This window comes from Oncorhynchus nerka, linkage group LG20, assembly GCF_034236695.1.
Source record: "Oncorhynchus nerka isolate Pitt River linkage group LG20, Oner_Uvic_2.0, whole genome shotgun sequence".
Classification (NCBI taxonomy): Eukaryota; Metazoa; Chordata; class Actinopteri; order Salmoniformes; family Salmonidae; genus Oncorhynchus; species Oncorhynchus nerka.
The window spans coordinates 56,180,557-56,201,630 of NC_088415.1; the positions used below are offsets into that span (position 1 = coordinate 56,180,557).

Below are 21,074 nucleotides of genomic sequence, written 5' to 3' on the forward strand. Positions count from 1 at the left end.
ACGTAACTTAGAGAAGCCTAAATTACAGAGAGAGAGAGAGAGAGAGAGAGAGAGAGAGAGAGAGAGAATGCTCAGGTCCTGTCTGTTGGCTAACTCACTTATCACCTGTTTCCTGCTAGGGGGCACCCAACTCAGTCGGGTCTCAACTTACTGTTGAGAGTTAGAATGGTAGAATACACAAGGTGAAAGTTCGAAATTTGGTTCAGTAACTTTTCTCTTATGTCAGTCAAAGACAGTCATTCAATTAGCCATGTCAGCTTACAAATGTTTTAATTTGTAAATTAGTCTAGCCAGCTATCTAAACTTGTAGTAATCGTGGCCGAATACCGACCCTGAAATCCAGGGGGCCCCCCTTTGATTTTGTTTGTCACTTATTCAGATACAGTACCATTATTATGGCATAAGCCATGGCAAAATGTGTAGAATGGCAGGAAATTCACTGTGAAGCGTGAAATATTTAGCCTGAGAGGGGAGGGGGGCCTAACCAAATCTCGCTTAGGGCCCCCAAAAGGATAGAACCGGCCCTGGTGTGTGTTGTTTTTTTGTGTTGTTGTTAATGCATACCTGTTGGAGGAAATAAACTGGTCAGCCAGTTGACCCCAGGTTCACCTGTCTGTTTGTCTGCCCAATCAAATATCCTCCTCACAGACTCTGATCCACAAAATATGTGTTACAACCTGGAAGGAACTAGGTCACCTTTTTATCACCAACACTTCTGACAGTATTGTGTGATTCAATTAATAATCAATGACCAACAGAAATCACAACTTCAACACCCCTTTACTTCTTAAAATAAGGCCAGGCACCACAGGCTGAAATTACATTTCAACAACTTATCTACTTATACATTTTGAGATTTTGGGGTATTTTGGTCCTTTAAAACTTCTTAAGGATCGTGCCCTTTTTTTAAAATTTTCGCCAAAAATGACATACCCATATTTAACTGCCTGTAGCTCAGGACCTGAAGTAAGGATATGCTTATTTGTGATACCATTGTGAAATTAATGTAGGAGAATATAACACATTAGATCTGATAAAAGATAATACAAACAAAAAAAAACTTGTCCCCCCCCATCATATTTGAAGAAAGACTCCTATCTGAAAGTATGGCCTATGGGTAATTTGGATTTTGGCCACCAGATGGTAGCAGTGTGTGTGCAAAGTTTCAGACTGATCCAGTGAAGAATTACATTACTGCACAATATTTTGTATCAAGTCTGCCAGGAGTTTGCCCAAATTTGCCGAATTGGTCAATTGATACATTTTCAAGTACATAGCTATAGGGAACATACAAAAATGTTATGGTAATAAAACATTTAAGTTTACACACTCCCAGGAATGCCTTACATTATGGATCATTAGCTAAAACACTAACTTTCACACATCTAGATGGCCGGGCGGGGTGGGTGTGGAGCCAGAAACATTTTAACATAAAAAATGGATTCTATCAAACAAAACTATGCTACATTTTATCTGCAGGACCCTCAGGAGGACAAATCAGAGCAAGATTACTAAATGTAAGTACATCATTTACCTTCATAGGTGAATGTATGAAACCAGTTACCATAATAAAAGTGTTTTGTTGTTGTGCACTTTCCTCAAACAATAGCATGGTCTTTTTCACTGTAATAGCTACTGGAAATTGTTAGATTAACAAAAAGTTAGGTTTTCTGTCCATATAAGACATGTCTATGTCCCGGACAGTTGGCTGTTGTATACTATGTCATTCTAGTCACATTAGCGCACGTTAGCAGCAACCATCCCGGTTTAGGGACACCCATGAGTACTTTCAAAATATAACATTTCAAAAACTTTATGTAAATGTGCATTTTCATCAATATTTCATGAATTTGAACCCCTTTTAAATGGACATACATCCATAATTTCAAAATATAATCTTGAAGCCCATTCCATAGAGAACGTTACAAAACGGAACCAAATGTTGTAACTTACTTTGAATAGATAGTGATTGGGTCAAAATCGCATTTGGCGATTGGTAGGCTAGGTTCAATGTACTTGCCTTTAACTGTCATTTCCCGAAAGTCAGACTGTTCCCACACGCCAACACATTTTTCTTAGCTTCAGAAGCATATTCATTCACCAAGGTTGGTGTGGTTATCCTTAGATAGATACTCCAGAGAGAATTGTTGATATGTACAATTTGTAAGCTAGATGTTTGTCATATCATATCCAGCCATAAAACAATGGGAAATATGTCACAACTGGTGTAAATATATGCGTCATGACAGTGTTATGACCATATTATGACAGGTTGTGACATATTATGACTCTGGGTGTCAAGTAAAGTGTTACCCAAATGTCTTCAATTCTTTTTTTGAAAATTAAACCAAAATATTTAGGCAGACTCCATCAAGTGTCCAGAAACTGATTTGCAGTACATCTTACATTTGCATATTTTATACAATATTTCAGAAAAACATTAAATTGATAAAAGTTCTGAAATCACATCGAGTTAAATATCTCAAGTTCAATTGACTCGGTCTCATCGCATGCACCTAACACAGCCAAGCCAACCAACGCTGACGATGTTTGTTGTCTTCAATTGTTGTGCATATTTCATAGACAGTATAACTTTTATTTCCTCTATGAGCAGGGAGAGAGCCCAGTTTGGTTCCTCTGGTGCCCACATAAAGTCTGTCCCCCAAACGGCACCCTTTTCCCTATATAGTGTAAAACTTTTGGCCAGGGCCCTAGTCAAAAGTAGTGCACTATATAAGGAATAGTGTGCCATTTTGGATGCAATCGTATGATTAATCCTCCTTCCCAGACAAACAGCAGCATCATGGCTCCCAACCAGTTTAATGTCACTGCAGTCAATTGGCCTTGTGACACATGCATATTACTTCAAGGGTGGAATCCTATTTCAAGTCGTATTGTATTTATTTCGACATTTAAAATACTATGTGCCTCTGCTACCCCGCTGTGCAGAACACAGGCAGAGAAGAGAGGGCCTGCTGAGGAAACATTAATTACACTATATACCATGCTATTCTTTTGAACTTTTATTTATGCAGGGGAGACGAATTGAGACCAGGGTCTCATTTTCAATGGTTCCCTTAGGACATATATAAAACTACAAGATACAAGATACAATAATAAGTACATTACATTAGAACATCACAAACATCCCAGCCATCATAAACAAGTAATTCAAGTCAATCTTAACTTCTGATGTTCAAGGAATGTATTTATCATTCTATTAATACGAGCAAGCTATGTGTGAGAAGAAATACGTCTTGTGTTGCTGACATGAGAATTGCAACTGTATTGCATAATTCTACCACTGTAGCCGTATGCATGCACATGGAATTTACTTGCATACATGAGTGTTAGGTTATGACAGCATCCAAAACAAGCTGTGTGTGTGTGTGTGTGTGTGTGTGTGTGTGTGTGTGTGTACAGTGTCCTATGTATTGATTTAGGTCAGATCTCCATGTCTTCTGTGGGTTCAGTAGGACTGAATGTAAATGTCTGTCTGCTCAACCCCATCCACATCTCACCCTCATACGACCTCACTTCACCTCAGTGATGAACTCACTCATGTCCTGATTCCCACTGTACGATAGGATAGAGGGCAGAGCCAGTCTGCCCCAAATGGCATCCTATTCCCTATATAGTCCACTACTACTACTACCTACGGCCCTGGTCAAAAGTAGAGCACTGGGGTGCCATTTTAGGATGCAGCCCCAGAGTACTCCTGTTGTCTGCACATTGGCTGATTAAGCTCTCTGGAAACATGAGTCATTTTATTTGACATTAATCGAGATGAAAGTCAAAGTCAATGTGCGTTGACTGGGAATTGCTCATATCTTGCTTTCCTTTACGGACACCCACAGTCAGTCAGGAATGCTCAGTCTAACACAGTAGAGCATTACTCCTACTCACGTATTAAAACACGTGTCTAATGCTTAAATCATAACTCATGACTGATGTATACTGAACACAAATATAATTGCAACATGTAAAGTATTGGTCCCATGTTTCATGAGCTGAAATTAAAGATCCCAGAAATGTTTAAAATGCACAAAAAGACGATTTCTCTCAAATTTTGCGCACACATTTGTTTACATCCCTGTTAGTGAGCATTTTCTCCTTTGCCAAGATAATCCATCCACCTGACAGGTCTGGCATATCAAGAAGCTGACTAAACAGCATGTTCCTTGTGCGGGGGGACAATAAAAGTCCACTCTAAATTGTGCAGTTTTGTCACAAAACACAAAGCCACAGATGTCTCAAGTTTTGAGGGAGCGTGCAATTGGCATGCTGACTGCAGGAATGTCCATCAGAGCTGTTGACAGATAATTTAATATTAATTTCTCTACCGTAAGCGCCCTCCAACGTCGTTTTGGATAATTTGGCAGTAATAATTTGGCGTCCTTACCAGGGTCTTGACCTGACTGTAGTTTGGCATCGTAACTGATTTCAGTGGGCAAATGTTCAACTTCAATGGCCATTGGCATGCTGGAGAAGTGTGCTCTTCATTGATGAATCCTGGTTTCAACTGTACCAGGCAGATGGCAGGCATGGCATTATGTGGGTGAGCAGTTTTCTGATATCTACGTTGTGAACAGAGTGCCCCATGTGGTGGCGGTGGGGTTATGGTATGGGCAGGCATAAGCTACGGACAATGAACACTGCATTTTATTGATGGGAATTTGAATGCACAGACATACTGTGACGAGATCCTGAGGCCCATTTTCGTGCCATTAATCTGCCGAAATCACCTAATTTTCCCACATGATAATACATGGCTACATGTTGCAAGGATCTGTACACAGTTGTCCCAGTACAGAAATGTCCCAGTTGTTCCATGGCCTGCATACTCACCAGACATGTCACCCATTTGATCATGTTTGGGATGCTCTGGATCAACGTGTATATCAGCGTGTTCCAATTCCCACCAAAATATCCAGCAACTTCGAACAGCCATTGAAGAGGAGTGGGACAACATTCCACAGGCCAACATCAACAGAAATGTTTCCTCAATTTTTGGGGGACAAGGCAAATCTTTGGTCGTGTGAGCAGAAACTTGAACGTTGTGAGAATTTTGTGCATCTTCTGTACCACGTTTACAGTGAACACTGAGGCTGTACCTTTATAGTTTTACACAGTAGCTAATAGGTAATTGTGGCTATTTGAGCATAATATAGGCCTACTGTCACACCCTGATATGTTTCATCTGTCTTTGTGCATGTCTCCACCCCCTCCAGGTATTGCCCATTTTTCCCATTATCCCCAGTGTATTTATACCTGTGTTCTCTGTTTGTCTGTTGCCAGTTTGTTTTGTTCGTCAAGCCTACCAGCGGTTTTCCCCTTGTGCCTGTCTTTCTAGTTCCTGTTTTCTAGTATTCCCGGATTTTACCAGTCTGCCTGCCCCGACCCTGAGACTGCCTGCTGTTCTGTACCTTTTGGACTCTGATCTGGATTACCGACCTCTGCCTGCCCTTGACCTGTCATTTTGCCTACCCTCTGTTCCAGTAATAAAAGTGTGTTACTTCGACACTGCATCTGGGTCTTCTGTAAAATGTGATACCTACCAACAAAACCAATGGAGCAAATCCCATAACATTTTCACATAGAAATAGCTTTTCATTATATTACCTTTATTTAACTAGGCAAGTCAGTTAAGAACAAATTCTTATTTCCAATGACAAGCCTAGGAATAGTGGGTTAACTGCCTGTTTGTACCTTGACAGGTCAGGGGTTTGAACTTGCAACCTTGCGGTTACTAGTCCAACGCTCTAACCACTAGACTACCCTGCCGCCCCGTATAGCCCACAGTTGCCTATATGTGGTGTTCAATGCAGGCCTACACTACATGAGACTTTAAAAAAAAGTTTTTACATTATGAAGGGCTTGACATGAATTAATTCGTTTTTTACTTGGTCTGTAACACATACGTGACTTTAAATTGCATTGTATTGTGTTGTATGATGAAGAAAAAAACACTTTACAAAATAAAATGTAGTATTATTATTAACATACAGAGAATTAGACAATGCAGGCTAACCCTCTAGCCTGTCTCAAAATACAACACTGCCCCTTTAATTAAGACATAAGCTTTTTACTTGGCTGTTTTTCAAAGACAGCTTGAAATGTAGCCTACACGTTTTGTGCTCTTGTAGGAAGCAGTAACTCCCCATTGCTGACCTATACTTATCTATAACTGGGCTAATAACTCGCTAACTAGCAAAGAATGTCAACAAATGTGTACACACGCGACTCAGCGCTCTGATCTGAAAAGCGCATTCACTTGCAGTGATTGAAAGACTGCTCGCGGGCTACCCCCACCAATATAATTCTACTTCCTTACGCTCTGGCTCTGCTACAACAAAATCACAGACTCAATGTTGCAAAGTTAGATTTGTTTTGGTTTGTTGCATTGAAAGGGGGCTGATATAATGTTTATTCGATTACAGAAAAATATTTGCTCTATATAGTGCAAACCAATGGGGCGAATTTAGTGAAGTTCAATCTCTTGCATCTCTGCACAGCATGGCATTTGTTCTGCCCGGCAGTCCTGGAGGAGCACGCGCGGTTTAGAAGGAACATTGATCAACAGCCTGACCAACTCTATGCGAAGGAGTTGTCACGCTGCATGAGTCAAATGGTCTTCACACCAGATATTGACTGGTTATCTTATACAACCCTGCCTTTTACGGTATCTGTGACCAACAGATGGGGCGCAGAAGTCTAAGGCACTGCATCTCAGTGCTAGAGGCGTCACTACAGAACCTGGTCCGATTCCAGGCTGTATCACAACCGGCCGTAACTGGGAGTCCCATATGGCGGTGCACAATTGGCCCAGCGTTGTCCGGGTTACGTCATTGTAAATAAGAATTTGCTCTTAACTGACTTTCCTAATTAAATAAAGGTTAAATATATATATTTTTTAATCTGTATTCACAGTCATGTGAAATCCATAGATTGAGGCCTAGATTAGATTTCCTTATATGAACTTCAATGGCATTGTTAAGTATGAATATATATCAATGACGACTTCACAGCGACACTTGTCATACAAATCCTTCAGTTAAAGATACAACTTTTTGGGCGACGAGACCAAATTCACATAGAAATGTGAGTTATAGATCTTTCATTCTCATTAAAAGCAAGTCTAAGAAGCGGTAGATGTGCACATTTCTATGCTTCCCGTTCTAAAGTTTAGTTTTTACGTCTTTTACTTTCGGTTTTATACACCAGCTTCAAAAAGCTGAAAAAACAATATTTTGGGCTATGGAAAATATATTTCATAGCGGTTAGATTGTACAATGATGAGTGATTTTTAAACACAGAAGATGTCATAATTATATTTAAATGGTCTTTACTTTTATCTCTATTTTAATGTTTAAAAAATATATTTCACCTTTATTTCACCAGGTAGGCCAGTTAAGAACAAGTTCTCATTTATAACGAGACCTGGCCAAGATAAAGCAAAGCAGTGCGACAAAAACAAAAACACAGAGTTACACATGGAATAAACAAATGTACAGTCAATAACGCAATAGAAAAAAGTGTATATACAGTGTTTGCAAATGGCGTGAGGAGGTAAGGCAATAAATATACCATAGTAGTGAAGTAATTACAATTTAGCAAATTAACAGTGGAGTGATAGATGTGCAGATGATTGATGTGCAAGTAGAAATACTGGTGTGCAAAAGAGAAAAAAAGTAAATAAAAACAATATGGGGATGAGGTGGGTAGATTTGATGGGCTATTTACAGATGGGCTGTGTACAGATAGCTGATGTTTAAAGTTAGTGAGGGAGATATAAGTCTCCAACTTCAGCGATTTTTGCAATTCATCCTAGTCATTGGCATCAGAGAACTGGAAGGAAAGGCGACCAAAGGAGGTGTTGCCTTTGGGGATGACCAGTGAGGTATACCTGCTGGAGCGCGTGCTACGGGTGGGTGTTGTTATCGTGATCAGTGAGCTGAGATAAAGGCGCAGCTTTGCCTAGCAAAGACTTATAGATGACCAAGAGCCAGTGGGTCTGGCGACAAATATGTAGCGAGTGCCAGCAGACGAGAGCATGCAGGTCGCCGTGGTGGGTGGTATATGGGGCATTGGTGACAAAATGGATGGCACTGTGATAGACTATATCCAATTTGCTGAGTAGAGTGTTGGAGGCTATTTTGTCAATTACATCGCAGAAGTCGAGGATCGGTAGGATAGTCAGTTTTACGAGGGTATGTTTGGCAGCATGAGTGAAGGAGGCTTTGTTGCAAAATAGGAAGCTGATTCTAGATTTAATTTTGGATTGGAGATGTTTAATATGAGTCTGGAAGGAGAGTTTACAGTCTAGCCAGACACCTAGGTATTTGTAGTTGTCCACATATTCTAAGTCAGAACCGTCCAGCGTAGTCATACTAGTCGGGCAGGCAGGTGCGGGCAGCGATGTGTTGAAAAGCATGCATTTAGTTTTACTAGCGTTTAAGAGCAGTTGGAGGCCACGGAAGGAGTGTTGTATGGCATTGAAGCTCGTTTGTAGGTTTGTTAGCACAGTGTACAAAGAAAGGCCATATGTGTACAGAATGGTGTCGTCTGCATAGAGGGAATCACCAGTAGCAAGAGCAACATCATTGATATATACAGAGAAAAGAGTTGGCCCGAGATATTAACCCTGTGGCACCCCCATAGAGATTGTCAGAGGTCAACAGGTCCTCCGATTTGACACACTGAACTCTATCTGAGATGTAGTTGGTGAACCAGGCGAGGCAGTCATTTGAGAAACCAAGGCTATTGAATCTGTCGATAAGAAAGCGGTGATTGACAGAGTCGAAAGCCTTGGCCAGGTCAATGAAGAAGGCTGCACAGTACTCTTTTATTGATGGCGGTTATGATATCGTTTAATACCTTGAGCGTGGCTGAAGTGCACCCGTGACCATCTTGGAAACCGGATTGCACAGCGGAGTAGGTATGGAAATGGTCAGTGTTCTGTTTATTAACTTGGCTTTCAAAGACTTTAGAAAGGCAGGGCAGGATGGATATAGGTCTGTAACAGTTTGGGTCTAGGGTGTCTCCCCCTTTGAAGAGGGGGATGACCGCGGCAGCTTTCCAATCTTCAGGGATCTCGGACAATACGAAAGAGAGGTTGAACAGACTGGTAATAGGGGTTGCAACAATGGTGGCGGATAATTTTAGAAAGAAAGGGTCCAGATTGTCTAGCCCAGCTGATTTGTATGGGTCCAAGATTTTGCAGCTCTTTCAGAACATCTGGTATCGGATTTGGGTGAAGGAGAAGCTAGGGAGGCTTGGGCAAGTAGCTTGCGGGGGGTGCGGAGCAGTTGGCCGGGATTGGGGTAGCCGGGAAGAAAGCATGGCCAGCCGTAGAGAAATGCTTCTTGAAATTCTCGATTATCGTGGATTTATCGGTGGTGACAGTGTTCCCTGGCCTCAGTACAGTGGGCAGATGAGAGGAGGTGCTCTTATTCTCCATGGACTTTACAGTGTCCCAAAACGTTTTGGAGTTAGAGATACAGGATGCAAATTTCTGTTTGAAAAAGCTAGCCTTTGCTTTCCTGACTGACTGCGTGTATTGGTTTGACTTCCCTGAAAAGCTGCATATCGCGGGGACTATTCGATGCGAATGTAGAACGCCACAGGATCTCTCTGAAGTATGTCTGTAAAGGCCGCACTAGGACATCCTTCCAATTGATCCTTAATGGCTGGTCATTAGGGGTGATAAGGGTAGGCAACAACTTATCTGTCATGCTGATCCTCAACACGGGGGCCCCTCAGGGGAGCGTGCTTAGTCCCCTTCTGTACTCCCTGTTCACCCACGACTGCATGGCCAAGCACGACTCCAACACCATCATTAAGTTTTCTGACGACACAACATTGTCCTGATCACCAACAATGATGAGACAGCCTATAGGGAGGAGGTCAGAAACCTGGCAGTGTGGTGCCAGGACAACAACCTCTCCCTCAATGTGAGCAAGACAAAGGAGCTGATTGTGGACTACAGGAAAAGGAGGGCCAACACGCCCCCATTCTCATTGACAGGCTTTATTGGAGTGGGTCGAGAGTTTCAAGTTCCTTGGTGTCCACATCACCAACAAACTATAATAGTCAAAACACACCAAGACAGTCGTGAAGAGGGCAAGACAATGCCTTTTCTCCCTAAGGAGACTGAAAGATTTGGCATGGGTCCCCAAATCATCAAAAAGTTAGACAGCTGCACCATCGACAGCATCCTGACCGGTTGCATCACCACCTGGTATGGCAACTGCTCAGCATCTGACCGTAAGGCGCTACAGAGGGTAGTGTGTACGGCCCAGTACAACACTGGGGCCAAGCTTCCTGCCATCCAGGACCTACACCACAGTTCAAACGTTTGGGGTCACTTAGAAATGTCCTTGTTTCTGAAAGAAAAGCTCATTTTTTGTCCATTAAAATAACTTCAAATTGATCAGAAATACAGTGTAGACATTGTTAATGTTGTAAATTACTATTGTAGCTGGAAACGGCTGGTTTTTAATGGAATATCCACATACGCGTACAGAGGCCCATTATCAGCCACCATCACTCCTGTGTTCCAATGGCACGTTGTGTTAGCTAATCCTAAATTTATAATTTTAAAAGGCTAATTGATCATTAGAAAACCCTTGTGCAATTATGTCAGCACAGCTGAAAACTGTTGTCCTGATTAAAGAAGCAATAAAACAGGCCTTCTTTAGACTAGTTGAGTATCTGGAGCATCAGCAGTTGTGGGTTCAATTACAGGGTCAAAATGGCCAGAAACAAATAACTTTCTACTGCAACTCGTCAGTCTATTCTTGTTCTGAGAAGTGAAGGCTATTCCATGCGAGCAATTGCCAAGAAATTGAAGATCTGGTACAATGCTGTGTTCTACTCCCTTCACAGAACAGCACAAACTGGCCCTAACCAAAATAGAAAGAGCAGTGAGTGGGAGGCCCCTGTGCACAGCTGAGCAAGAGGAGAGATACATTAGAGTGTCTAGTTTGAGAAACAGATGCCTCACAAGTCCTCAACTGGCAGCTTCATTAAATAGTACCCGCAAACACCAGTCTCAACGTCAACAGTGAAGAGGCGACTCCAGGATGCTGGCCTTCTAGGCAGAGTTGCAAAGAAAAAGCCATATCTCAGACTGGCCCCAAAAAAGTAAAGATTAATATGGGCAAAAGAACACAGACACTGCCTATGGACTGGACCATGGACTATCACTAGGGTCGTTCACAGACCTTTCAGGGGGCAGGCACTCAAAATTTTGAAAGGGCACCCCTCCCCCAAAACAAAATAATATCATTGTACATGCTATAAAGAGAATAGATCTTTTAATTAACTAGAATCTTTAAAGGGGCACTCCGCAGTTGCTACATCAATTGTGTAACATATACATTAATTATATGTACGCATTGATTCTTGAAGAATGTAACTTATAAATGCCTCATGAGCTTAGTTCAACTGATGTACCCCATCAGAACCCAAAAAATAAGCTTGTTTTACTCCAATGTTTGTAAACAAAGTCAATGTAAACATCCATTAGCTGTCTATGAATTGGAGAGTGGCTACATTTCTCCAGTCCAATCTCTCAGCTTTTTACTCAAACAGGGGAAAGCTTTGTTATGGTTTTAACTGCTAATTGCGGCTTTAAAACAGATTTGCTAAAAATGAAAAATAAGACAAAACGTGAATTATGTCATCATACTGTGTTCAGTACTGTGAAAAATGAAAACTTAGATCCATGCCAAAAATTGGAAGTGAAGATGGATATAAAATGCATAAGAGCTGAAATAGAATGTAACAATCTGTCAAATGTTCCTTTGAAAGGAAAGGCATGGAACATATACAGCACCTGGCAAGTCCAGGTTCAGTCCGAAAACTGACCTCAGGTACAAGAATAGCTTGATGGGTCTGCAGTCTGGAAGCTGCTCTTGTAACGAACTGTCATTGAGTTTATGGCTGCTTGTCCCTTTTGAGGAAAGGAGTGTAGCCTTACCGTGTACTCTTGTTTGAAGAGACAAACCTTGATCGCTGCATCGGACTGTGTCTCTTGTTGCCTCTCTCAGGTGGGTCATCTGAAGAATGTATGTCTAAATCAGAATTTGCTCTTAATTGACTTGTCTGGTTAAATAATGGTTAAATACGTTTTAAAAACTCTATCTGGGTTATGCAAGACGTGATACAGTGATAGCAGTCTGAATCTGGACAGATGAAGAGAGAGAGAAAAAATGTATGTCTATAAAGCCAGGAATCCTGCATACGTCATAACTAAACAAAATATTAGAATATTATTTTATATTCATAATAATCATTGTGTTATTATCTGTATTATAATCAGGATATCATACTTTTCATAATTGTTGTTTTCAATTTCATCATGATCATAATAATGCATAAATAGTGCATTTGTTGCCATCAAACGTGTTGCTAAACTGTGTGTGTGTGTGTTAAAATCTCTTATAGAATAGCCCATTTGAAACGTGGTCGTGCGCCAGCAACAGTCTGGCGTTTAAGGGGTTAATGCTCTGTCACGTGAACTGTTCCCTGTCGCTTGAAGTCTTTTCCTTTCCAAAAGAATAGTTTATAATTGTAGCAGCCTATTGATGGACTGTCTGTTACCTGTCAAAATGTTATCTGTTATCAAAACACATTACCATGTTCTTATTTTGACCATGCATCTTATATTTTCGGAAACAGGAGCAAACGATCAAGAGTTCGGCGAAAGCAAAAGCTCGGGGTGGACTCTATGTGCTGCCAGTAGGGAGTTGGGCCATGTGCTGGGGTGTTAAGCAGCGGGGAAACACTCTTTTCACGCCACTTCGATACCGAAGTGACTTCTTCGTAGCAGGTTAGAATTTACGCTGCAGGTTAGGAGAACGAATTTAGCATGTTAAGAAACTGGAGAAGGTGATGTCGTAAAGCAGAAAGTGTCGCAAACCAGGTGCAGAGGAGGGAGGGAGGTGGAGTGGAGAGAGGAGTGGGGTACGGGGGGAGGTGGCGAGAGAGGAGGTGACTCGCCCCGGCAGGCATTATTCAGACAGAGCGAAAGGATCATGGCGGATGGCCCCAGGTGTAAGCGCAGAAAACAGGCGAACCCGAAGAGGAATAACGGTAAGCCAAACTCCGTAAACCGACGGGAAACGATTAAGTGAGATGGACTACGTACTTTTGGGTTCATTCAACTGTGTTCGCCGACTTTGGGACTTTTCTTACCCACGTTTTAGGGAGTTGAAGTGCTGGAAAGTAGTACGTATATTCAAATGTGGTGTGTACCGTTATACCTGGCTCGCTTCTCTCCGCCTAGCGCAGCAGCGCTGCCCGAGCGTACCGTTATACGCACCTATCATCCCGTGGATTTGAGTGAGAGACTGATTTTGTTCCTCGATCCAATTTTCTTTTACGGTCACTTGTCACCTTGTTTTTATAAGAGACAAGATGCGATGTGTTATATTTGTAAACAGAAATCCTTTCGTTTGCTACGCTTTTGCTCAACAAAAACTTCTTAGCTAACAGGCTAGCAGCTTGCTAACTTGCTGTCCCAGACATTCAGTTCAGTTCAACTCAGCCACCTGTAATTTTACTGAAAAATTACGAGATAGTGGTAATAGCTAGTCTGTCGTGTTTTGCTACAGGTAGCAGAGTTATTTGAATGCATAGTATATTCTTCCATTTGACTTTGTAGACTCACTAGTTGCATGTCATTCTGGACTTGCATTAGGCCTATAGTAATAGATAAATAAAATGCATTTAACCGGGCTTGTGTTGTGACTTGGGCAGCAACCCCTTCTATTATCTGCACGCAACACTGTTTGATGCATTGTTGTCGAGGGGTTTGCTAAGGAAGGAGATCTGTCTTGTACAACGTATTTTGTCGTATTAGTCCACTTTTGTTCATTTCGATTTGAATACATCACACTCAGGCTTCTCGTGGTCTCCTTTTTAGGTAGCATAACTTTGTTTTGGTCTTAACCGATCCGTTTTACTTTACATTTTAGTCCTCAAATGTCGCTTCTTGAATAGCTTGATGTTGATTTTAATTTGTGGAAGAGAAGCTGATATATTGCCTAGGCTAGTACTTACCTGTTATGCTGGGTGGTGTAAGCAATGCATGAAAGAAATGGGCGTCACACAGCCCATAGCCTTCCTATGTGTGTGAGCAACTGCTGCAGTCTATATAAGGAATCGAGTTATGCAGCAGCAACAGCGCAGCCTGGACATTCTGTCTAACGACCCAAACTTCACGTGAATGAAAGGTAACATAACATAATACACTGCACGAATGTATTTATTTATTGAATAGTTCAATTGCTACATGAGCATAAACAGGCTAATGATACTCAGTTTGCTAAATTAACAACATTATACCTACAATAGCATACAACGGCAATTGATCTTTTCGATGAAGCCTAATCGTTCACTTGATTTGATGAAGTTTGTCAGCAAATGATTGTAGCTTGGATTCCACTTTAGATTTGATCAGAAAAGAGTAGCTCCCTCTCATTGGAGGGTATCTTACCTGTGTTCTACCTCTCCTCCTCACTTTCACTCTACCTACCGGCCAATCAAATATTATAGGTAGTACCGTTATTCGAGTAGTGAGATGAGGGCTGGAAACAGGAAAGCACCTTTTCCTGTGGCCGCTGACGACACAAGATGTGACACAGAGCTGAGCGCCGTGCCGCCCAGGCAGCGTCCGTGCGCAGGCAGGAGCCATCAACATGTTCACCTGAACAGTGAAAACGGGGCTCGCAAATGTCCTCCTATAAAACCCTACCTGCGGCATTTATCTGTACGGTATTATTGGCACAGATTGGGGGAAATATTTGTTTATTTTAAACCTATCTTCATTCTAGAGCAGACGAGGGAAAAGACTCCAATATACGCTGCAGAAAATGGCAACTTGTGCAGGTAGAAAAACATTATGGTTGTTTAGTTTATCCGTGCATATCAGCGTCAGTAGATTCTTGGTTTCTCACTGTTGGTTTTGTTCTCGCGGGATTTTTCACTCATAAACATGCATGATGATGTCCAATTTGTTGATGTTTGATTATGATGGTTTTTGTTCCGTTCTTTTTCTTTTTGTCGAAACAAGTGATGTATAATCTACTCTAGTGTAGCCTACCGCCCTGTGTGTGTCACCGTGCAGCCAAGGGAAGAATAGGTTGTGAAAGAAAAGGAAAGCAGTACACAAGGTGGTTGCGAATGCGAATGACTCCGTTATTTCCTGTAATAGATAGCAATATTGTGAAACAGACAGCACACACCTAAATGTTTTCCATCTATTGTTTTCAATTATATCGTTATGCAATTTCCGAGTGGGTCGATGGAATGGAATGGCGGTGTGTACCGTTACTGCAGTGAAGGCGGGGCTGTTGCTTTTTATGTTATGAGACGGCCAGGTATGCAAGGTGATGCAACACCTATAAAGGTGCCTCGAACTATGTCGTTTCTATATTACTGTGTCATTTGTATTGTTTTAATACATATTCAGTCTGTTCGATCACGTATCATTTATGATAGCAAGGCATGCTTAGTGTTATTCTATAACGGGCAACGGTCCGCGGGCCATAGGGTTGAGGTGCAAGTCTTCATGGTGTTTTATTTTAGCCTACACCTTATGTGTTAAACCCTTCAGTGTTATTTTTGTCATTCTGTAATTTTTTATTGTTTGAAAAATAAACATTGTCCCGCTTCATATTAATAATTTGCGTTAGGCCTACATTTTAAATTATTAATTACATATTGGACTGATGTGATATTCTTACGTTATTGATGCGTAATAATGGAAAATAACAGTGTTCTTTCATGAAGCTCTCCCTCCCGGTAGCAAATCAAAAGATGTTAGAGCAGGCAGGGTGTCACGTGGTGTCTCTCCCCGGGGGGGGGCTGTTTTCATTACCTTGATGCTGTTTCTTCTCGGGTAGTTGAATCTTGTAGTTAAGCTGCTATTTCCATCTTGTAGCCAATTATGGTATCATAGCCTACTTCAGATTTTGGGACTTATTCTACCAGCTGTTGGAGAGACTAGTATGCAAGCACATTGGTGTGGTGTGTGAGCAAGACCTCCTGCTAAGGTACAGTTTATAAGAACCAAGGCTGCTCAGTGCACTGCCTTGACAGATGAAGGTTTGGGATGCATCCCAAATGGTTTCCCAAATGCACTATGTAGGGATATGGTGCCATTTGAGACTCAGTCCTGATATGATGCCGCATGCAGCTGTAAAAATCAGGGCGTGGGGTTCATAAACTGGCAGCAAGGAGGACGGTGTGTGTGTGTGTGTTCTGGCTGGGTTAAACAGGTGCTGGCCATCCCTAAGCGTGCTGCTTTTGTCACGCCTCTCTGCCGAGGCTGTAATTTTAACACTACAATTTGGGAATAGAGGAATGTGGGCCCGTGTTAACATACTTCACAGTATAAACACAGCCTTCTCAGCACTGGCCCTGTAGCAGCTTAGGATTTCACTTAGACTCACTGTCTATGTCCCAAATGGCACCATAGTATTCCCTATATAGTGCACTGCTTTTGACCAGGGCCAATAAGGTTCTGGTGAAAAGTACTCTATTGAATAGGGAATACGGGTGCCATTTGGGACTAATTGCACCTGATTAAAGACGAGCTAAATCCACGTGTAAAGTCACACCCTCAATGACTGCCTAGATGTTACAAATTGTTTCTGATAGTGGTGTCTAGATATAAATGATTTAACAGTGGGTTTTGAGTATTTAAATGAAAGCCAATCCTGCTTTGACTTTGATGTAGCTGAAACTGGCAGCTGGCTAAATCTAAATTGGCCTAGTTGATTATAAAAGGGGCTAATTCACACTTTCAATGGCAGTGATTTGCCACAGTAGCCCTAACAGTGTTGATTGACCTGTGACCGGAGACATTCCCCTTATCCTAGACCCTGAGGGTGTGTGTGTGTATATATAGTATGTGTGTATGTATGTATGTATGTATGTATGTATGTATGTATGTATGTATGTATGTATGTATGTATGTATGTGTGCTTGTGTATGTGTCCCTTTAATGAAATTGTGCTGAGGAATAACAAACCCCACCTCTCTACTTTTATGGTAAAGGGGAGGTGAATCTAGACTGGGGGAGGGGCTGCTGTGGCTAATGTGTGTGTGTGTATGTGTGTGTTTAGGAAGGTGGGAAATGTCTCTTTTCCCCTGGGCTTTGCGTGGCTCCTCTCGCTACTTTTATAGCCTCACTACTGTATATAGCCTCTCTACTGTTATTTTTCACTGTCTTTTTACTGTTGTTTTATTTCTTTACTTACCTACTGTTCACCTAATACCTTTTTTGCACTATTGGTTAGAGCCTGTAAGTAAGCATTTCACTGTAAGGTCTACTACACCTGTTGTATTCGGTGCACGTGACAAATAAACTTTGATTTGATTTACATTTAATTTTTTATATTTTTTATTTCACCTTTATTTAACCAGGTAGGCCAGTTGAGAACAAGTTCTCATTTACAAATGCGACCTGGCCAAGATAAAGCAAAGCATTATGTTATGAAGAGTGATCAGATGAATTGCAATTAATTGCAAAGTCCCTCTTTGCCATGCAAATCAACTGAATCCCCCAAAAACATTTCCACTGCATTTCAGCCCTGCCACAAAAGGACCAGCTGACATCATGTCAGTGATTCTCTCGTTAACACAGGTGTGAGTGTTGACGAGGACAAGGCTGGAAATCACTCTGTCATGCTGATTGAGTTCGAATAACAGACTGGAAGCTTCAAAATGAGGGTGGTGCTTGGAATCATTGTTCTTCCTCTGTCATCCATGGTTACCTGCAGGGAAATACGTGCTGTCATCATTGCTTTACACAAAAAGTGCTTCACATGCAAGGATATTGCTTCCAGTAAGAATGCACCTAAATCAATCATTTATCGGATCATCAAGTAGAGAGGTTCAATTGTTGTGAAGAAGGCTTCAGGGCACCCAAGAAAGTCCAGCAAGTGCCAGGACCTTCTCCTAAAGTTGATTCAGCTGCGGGATCGGTGCACCACCAGTACAGAGCTTGCTCAGGACTGGCTACAGGCAGGTGTGAGTGCATCTGCACGCACAGTGAGGCGAAGACTTTGGAGGATATCCTGGTGTCAAGCAGGGCAGCAAAGAAGCCACTTCTCTCCAGGAAAAACATCAGGGACAGACTGATATTCTGTTGGAAGCTATTTTGTAAATGACATTGCCGAAGTCAAGGAACGGGAGGATAGTCCGTTTTACGAGGGTATGTTTGGCAGCATGAGTGAAGGAGGCTTTGTTGCGAAATAGGAAGCCAATTCTCAATTTAATTTTGGATTGGAGATGCTTAATGTGAGTCTGGACAGAGAATTTACAGTCTAACCAGACACCTAGGTATTTGTAGTTGTCCACAAGTCAGAACCGTCCAGAGTACTGATGCTAGATGGGCGGGCGGGTGCGGGCAGCGACGGGTTGAAGAGCATGCATTTAGTTTTACTAGCATTTAAGAGCAGTTGGAGGCCACCGAAGAAGTGTTGTATGGCATTGAAACTCGTTTGGAGGTTTGCTAACACAGTGTCCAAAGAAGGGCCAGATGTACACAGAATGGTCGTCTGCGTAGTGGTGGATCAGAGAATCACCAGCAGCAAGAGCGACATCATTGATATATACAGAGAAACGAGTCGGCCTGAGAATTGAACCCTGTGGCACCGTCATAGAGATTGCTAGAGGTCCGGACAACAGGCACTCCGATTTGACACACTGAACTCTATCTGAGAAGTAGTTGGTGAACCAGGCGAGGCAGTCATTTGAGAAACCAAGGCTAATGAGTCCGCCAATCAGAATGCGGTGATTGACAGAGTCGAATGCCTTGGCCAGGTCGATGAAGACGTTTGCACAGTACTGTCTTTTATTGATGGCGGTTATGATATCGTTTAGGACCTTGAGCGTGGCTGAGGTACACCCGTGACCAGCTCGGAAACCAGATTGCATAGCGGCGAAGGTACGGTGGGATTCGAAATGGTCGGTGAATTTACATGAATTAAGGTGTGGCAAGGCTTAAAGGAAAACTCCACGCCAAAAAACTATCCTTTGGTGTTTGTTTCATTAGCTCATTATTGATACATTCCCGAAATGTTTTGCATGTCAGAAATCAAGTTTTCAAGGTATATTGTTTTCAAAATACCACATATGATGCAAAATGCATAATTCCGGCAATATTTCTGTATTTTGAAAGGTACCTATCTTGAAAACTTGATTGCTGACATGCAAAACATTTTGAGACTATACCAACAATGGACTAGTTTTTGGGTGGAGTTTTCCTTTAAGCACTTGTTCCTTATTGTGGGTATTTTGTGTTGAAATGAAATGATGTAGCCACTAGCCAGATAACACTTAGATTATTACTGTCCAGCTTGTTTGTGAGAGATGGCTTAATTATTCAGATGAAATAGGCTAATAAGGTTATTATTGTGTATTAGGTTTACAGGAACATTTATATCCATGTTAACAATCCTAAATTCTCAAGTGATACAAAATACGGAACTGCAGTGTCATATTCATCAGTGCACACTGTAACAATATGTTCTGCAACAGAAAAACCAAAACAATGGTTCCTTATTGGACACGTTCAGATAGTAGTCCTTCCCTGTTTTGGTTTCCATTTAGTTCCTAGTGAATTTTTATGATCATATTTTTTATTAGCCTTTATTGAACTAGGCAAGTCAGTTAAAAACAAATTCTTATTTACAATGACAGCCTACCAGAAGGCAAAAGGTCTCCTGTGGGGACGGGGGCTGTGATTATAAACATAAGGCTAATTCTCAACCCTCTGAAAGAGATCTCATCCAGTTGTAGGCCTAGTTCTAATGTCCCGTCAGCTAGGCTGTGATCAATGTTTTTCACTGTTACCAGAACAGTATAGGCCTAGTTCTAATGTCCCGTCAGCTAGGCTGTGATCAATGTTTTTCACTGTTACCAGAACAGTATAGGCCTAGTTCTAATGTCCCGTCAGCTAGGCTGTGATCAATGTTTTTCACTGTTACCAGAACAGTATAGGCCTAGTTCTAATGTCCCGTCAGCTAGGCTGTGATCAATGTTTTTCACTGTTACCAGAACAGTATAGGCATAGGTAGGCTTTTTTATAATGTCAAACTATAGGCTTATCTTAATTTTGACTTAGTACAGTTGGAATGATTTGAGAGTGGGTTGGACTGATTTCTTACAGGCTTTCTTCCAGAGGCCACCACATAATTTTTGAGAAACTTCATTCCAGAAATAACATGTTTTTCTTCTCTCTCCCTCTCACACACTAGCTGGGGCTGCATGTAGCCTAGTGGTTAGAGTGTTGGGCCAGTAACTGAAAGGTTGCTAGATCAAATCCCTGAGCTGAAAAGGTAAAAATCTGTCAATCTGCCCCCGAACAAGGTAGTTAACCCAGTGTTCCTAGGCTGTCATTTGTAAATAAGAATTTGTTCTGAACTGAATAAAGGATTTTAAAAAACTAGCTTCATTCAGTCACCTGAATACCAGCAATAGCCTATAGGTGCGTTATTGGGTCTTGTGATGGCTAAGCTATTGTGTGCTGGATTTAGAGTGAAATAAGGCCCAAGAAGGCCCCTATATCCAAAATGGCACTTTATTCCCTTTATAGTGGGAATATATTGGCCCCTAGTCAAAAGTAGTGCACAATATAGGGAATAGGGTGCCATTTTGGACGCGTCCCTAGTTACCTTTGTAATTGACTGGCCTCCCTCCTACCTTTAACCTCTCTGGGATCGTTCGGGACGCTAGCGTCCCACCTCGCCAACAGCCAGTGAAATTGCACAGCGCCAAATTCAAAACAACAGAAATCTCATAATTAAAAATCCCCAACAATACAAGTATTTTACACCATTTTAAAGATACACTTCTCGTTAATCCAACCACAGTGTCCGATTTCAAAAAGGCTTTTCGGCGAAAGCAGAACATATCATTATGTTAGGTCAGCAACTAGTCACAGAAAGTATTCAGCCATTTTCCAACCAAAGAGAGGTGTCACAAAAAGCAGAAATATAGATCAAATGAATCACTAACCTAACGATCTTCATCAGATGACACTCCCAGGACTCAATGTT

The 21,074-nt window shown here is 41.7% G+C and overlaps 1 protein-coding gene across 1 annotated transcript in view; it reads left to right on the forward strand.

Annotated features, from left to right (window-relative positions):
- Nucleotides 1-12,967: 12,967 nt before the first annotated feature.
- The window catches only part of LOC115101556 (zinc finger E-box-binding homeobox 1-like), a 95,845-nt gene continuing 87,738 nt past the window's right edge, over nt 12,968-21,074 (forward strand). The window contains 1 exon segment of the mRNA XM_065005640.1: nt 12,968-13,098. Coding sequence (XP_064861712.1) covers nt 13,041-13,098 — 58 coding nt within the window. The 5' untranslated portion in view covers nt 12,968-13,040.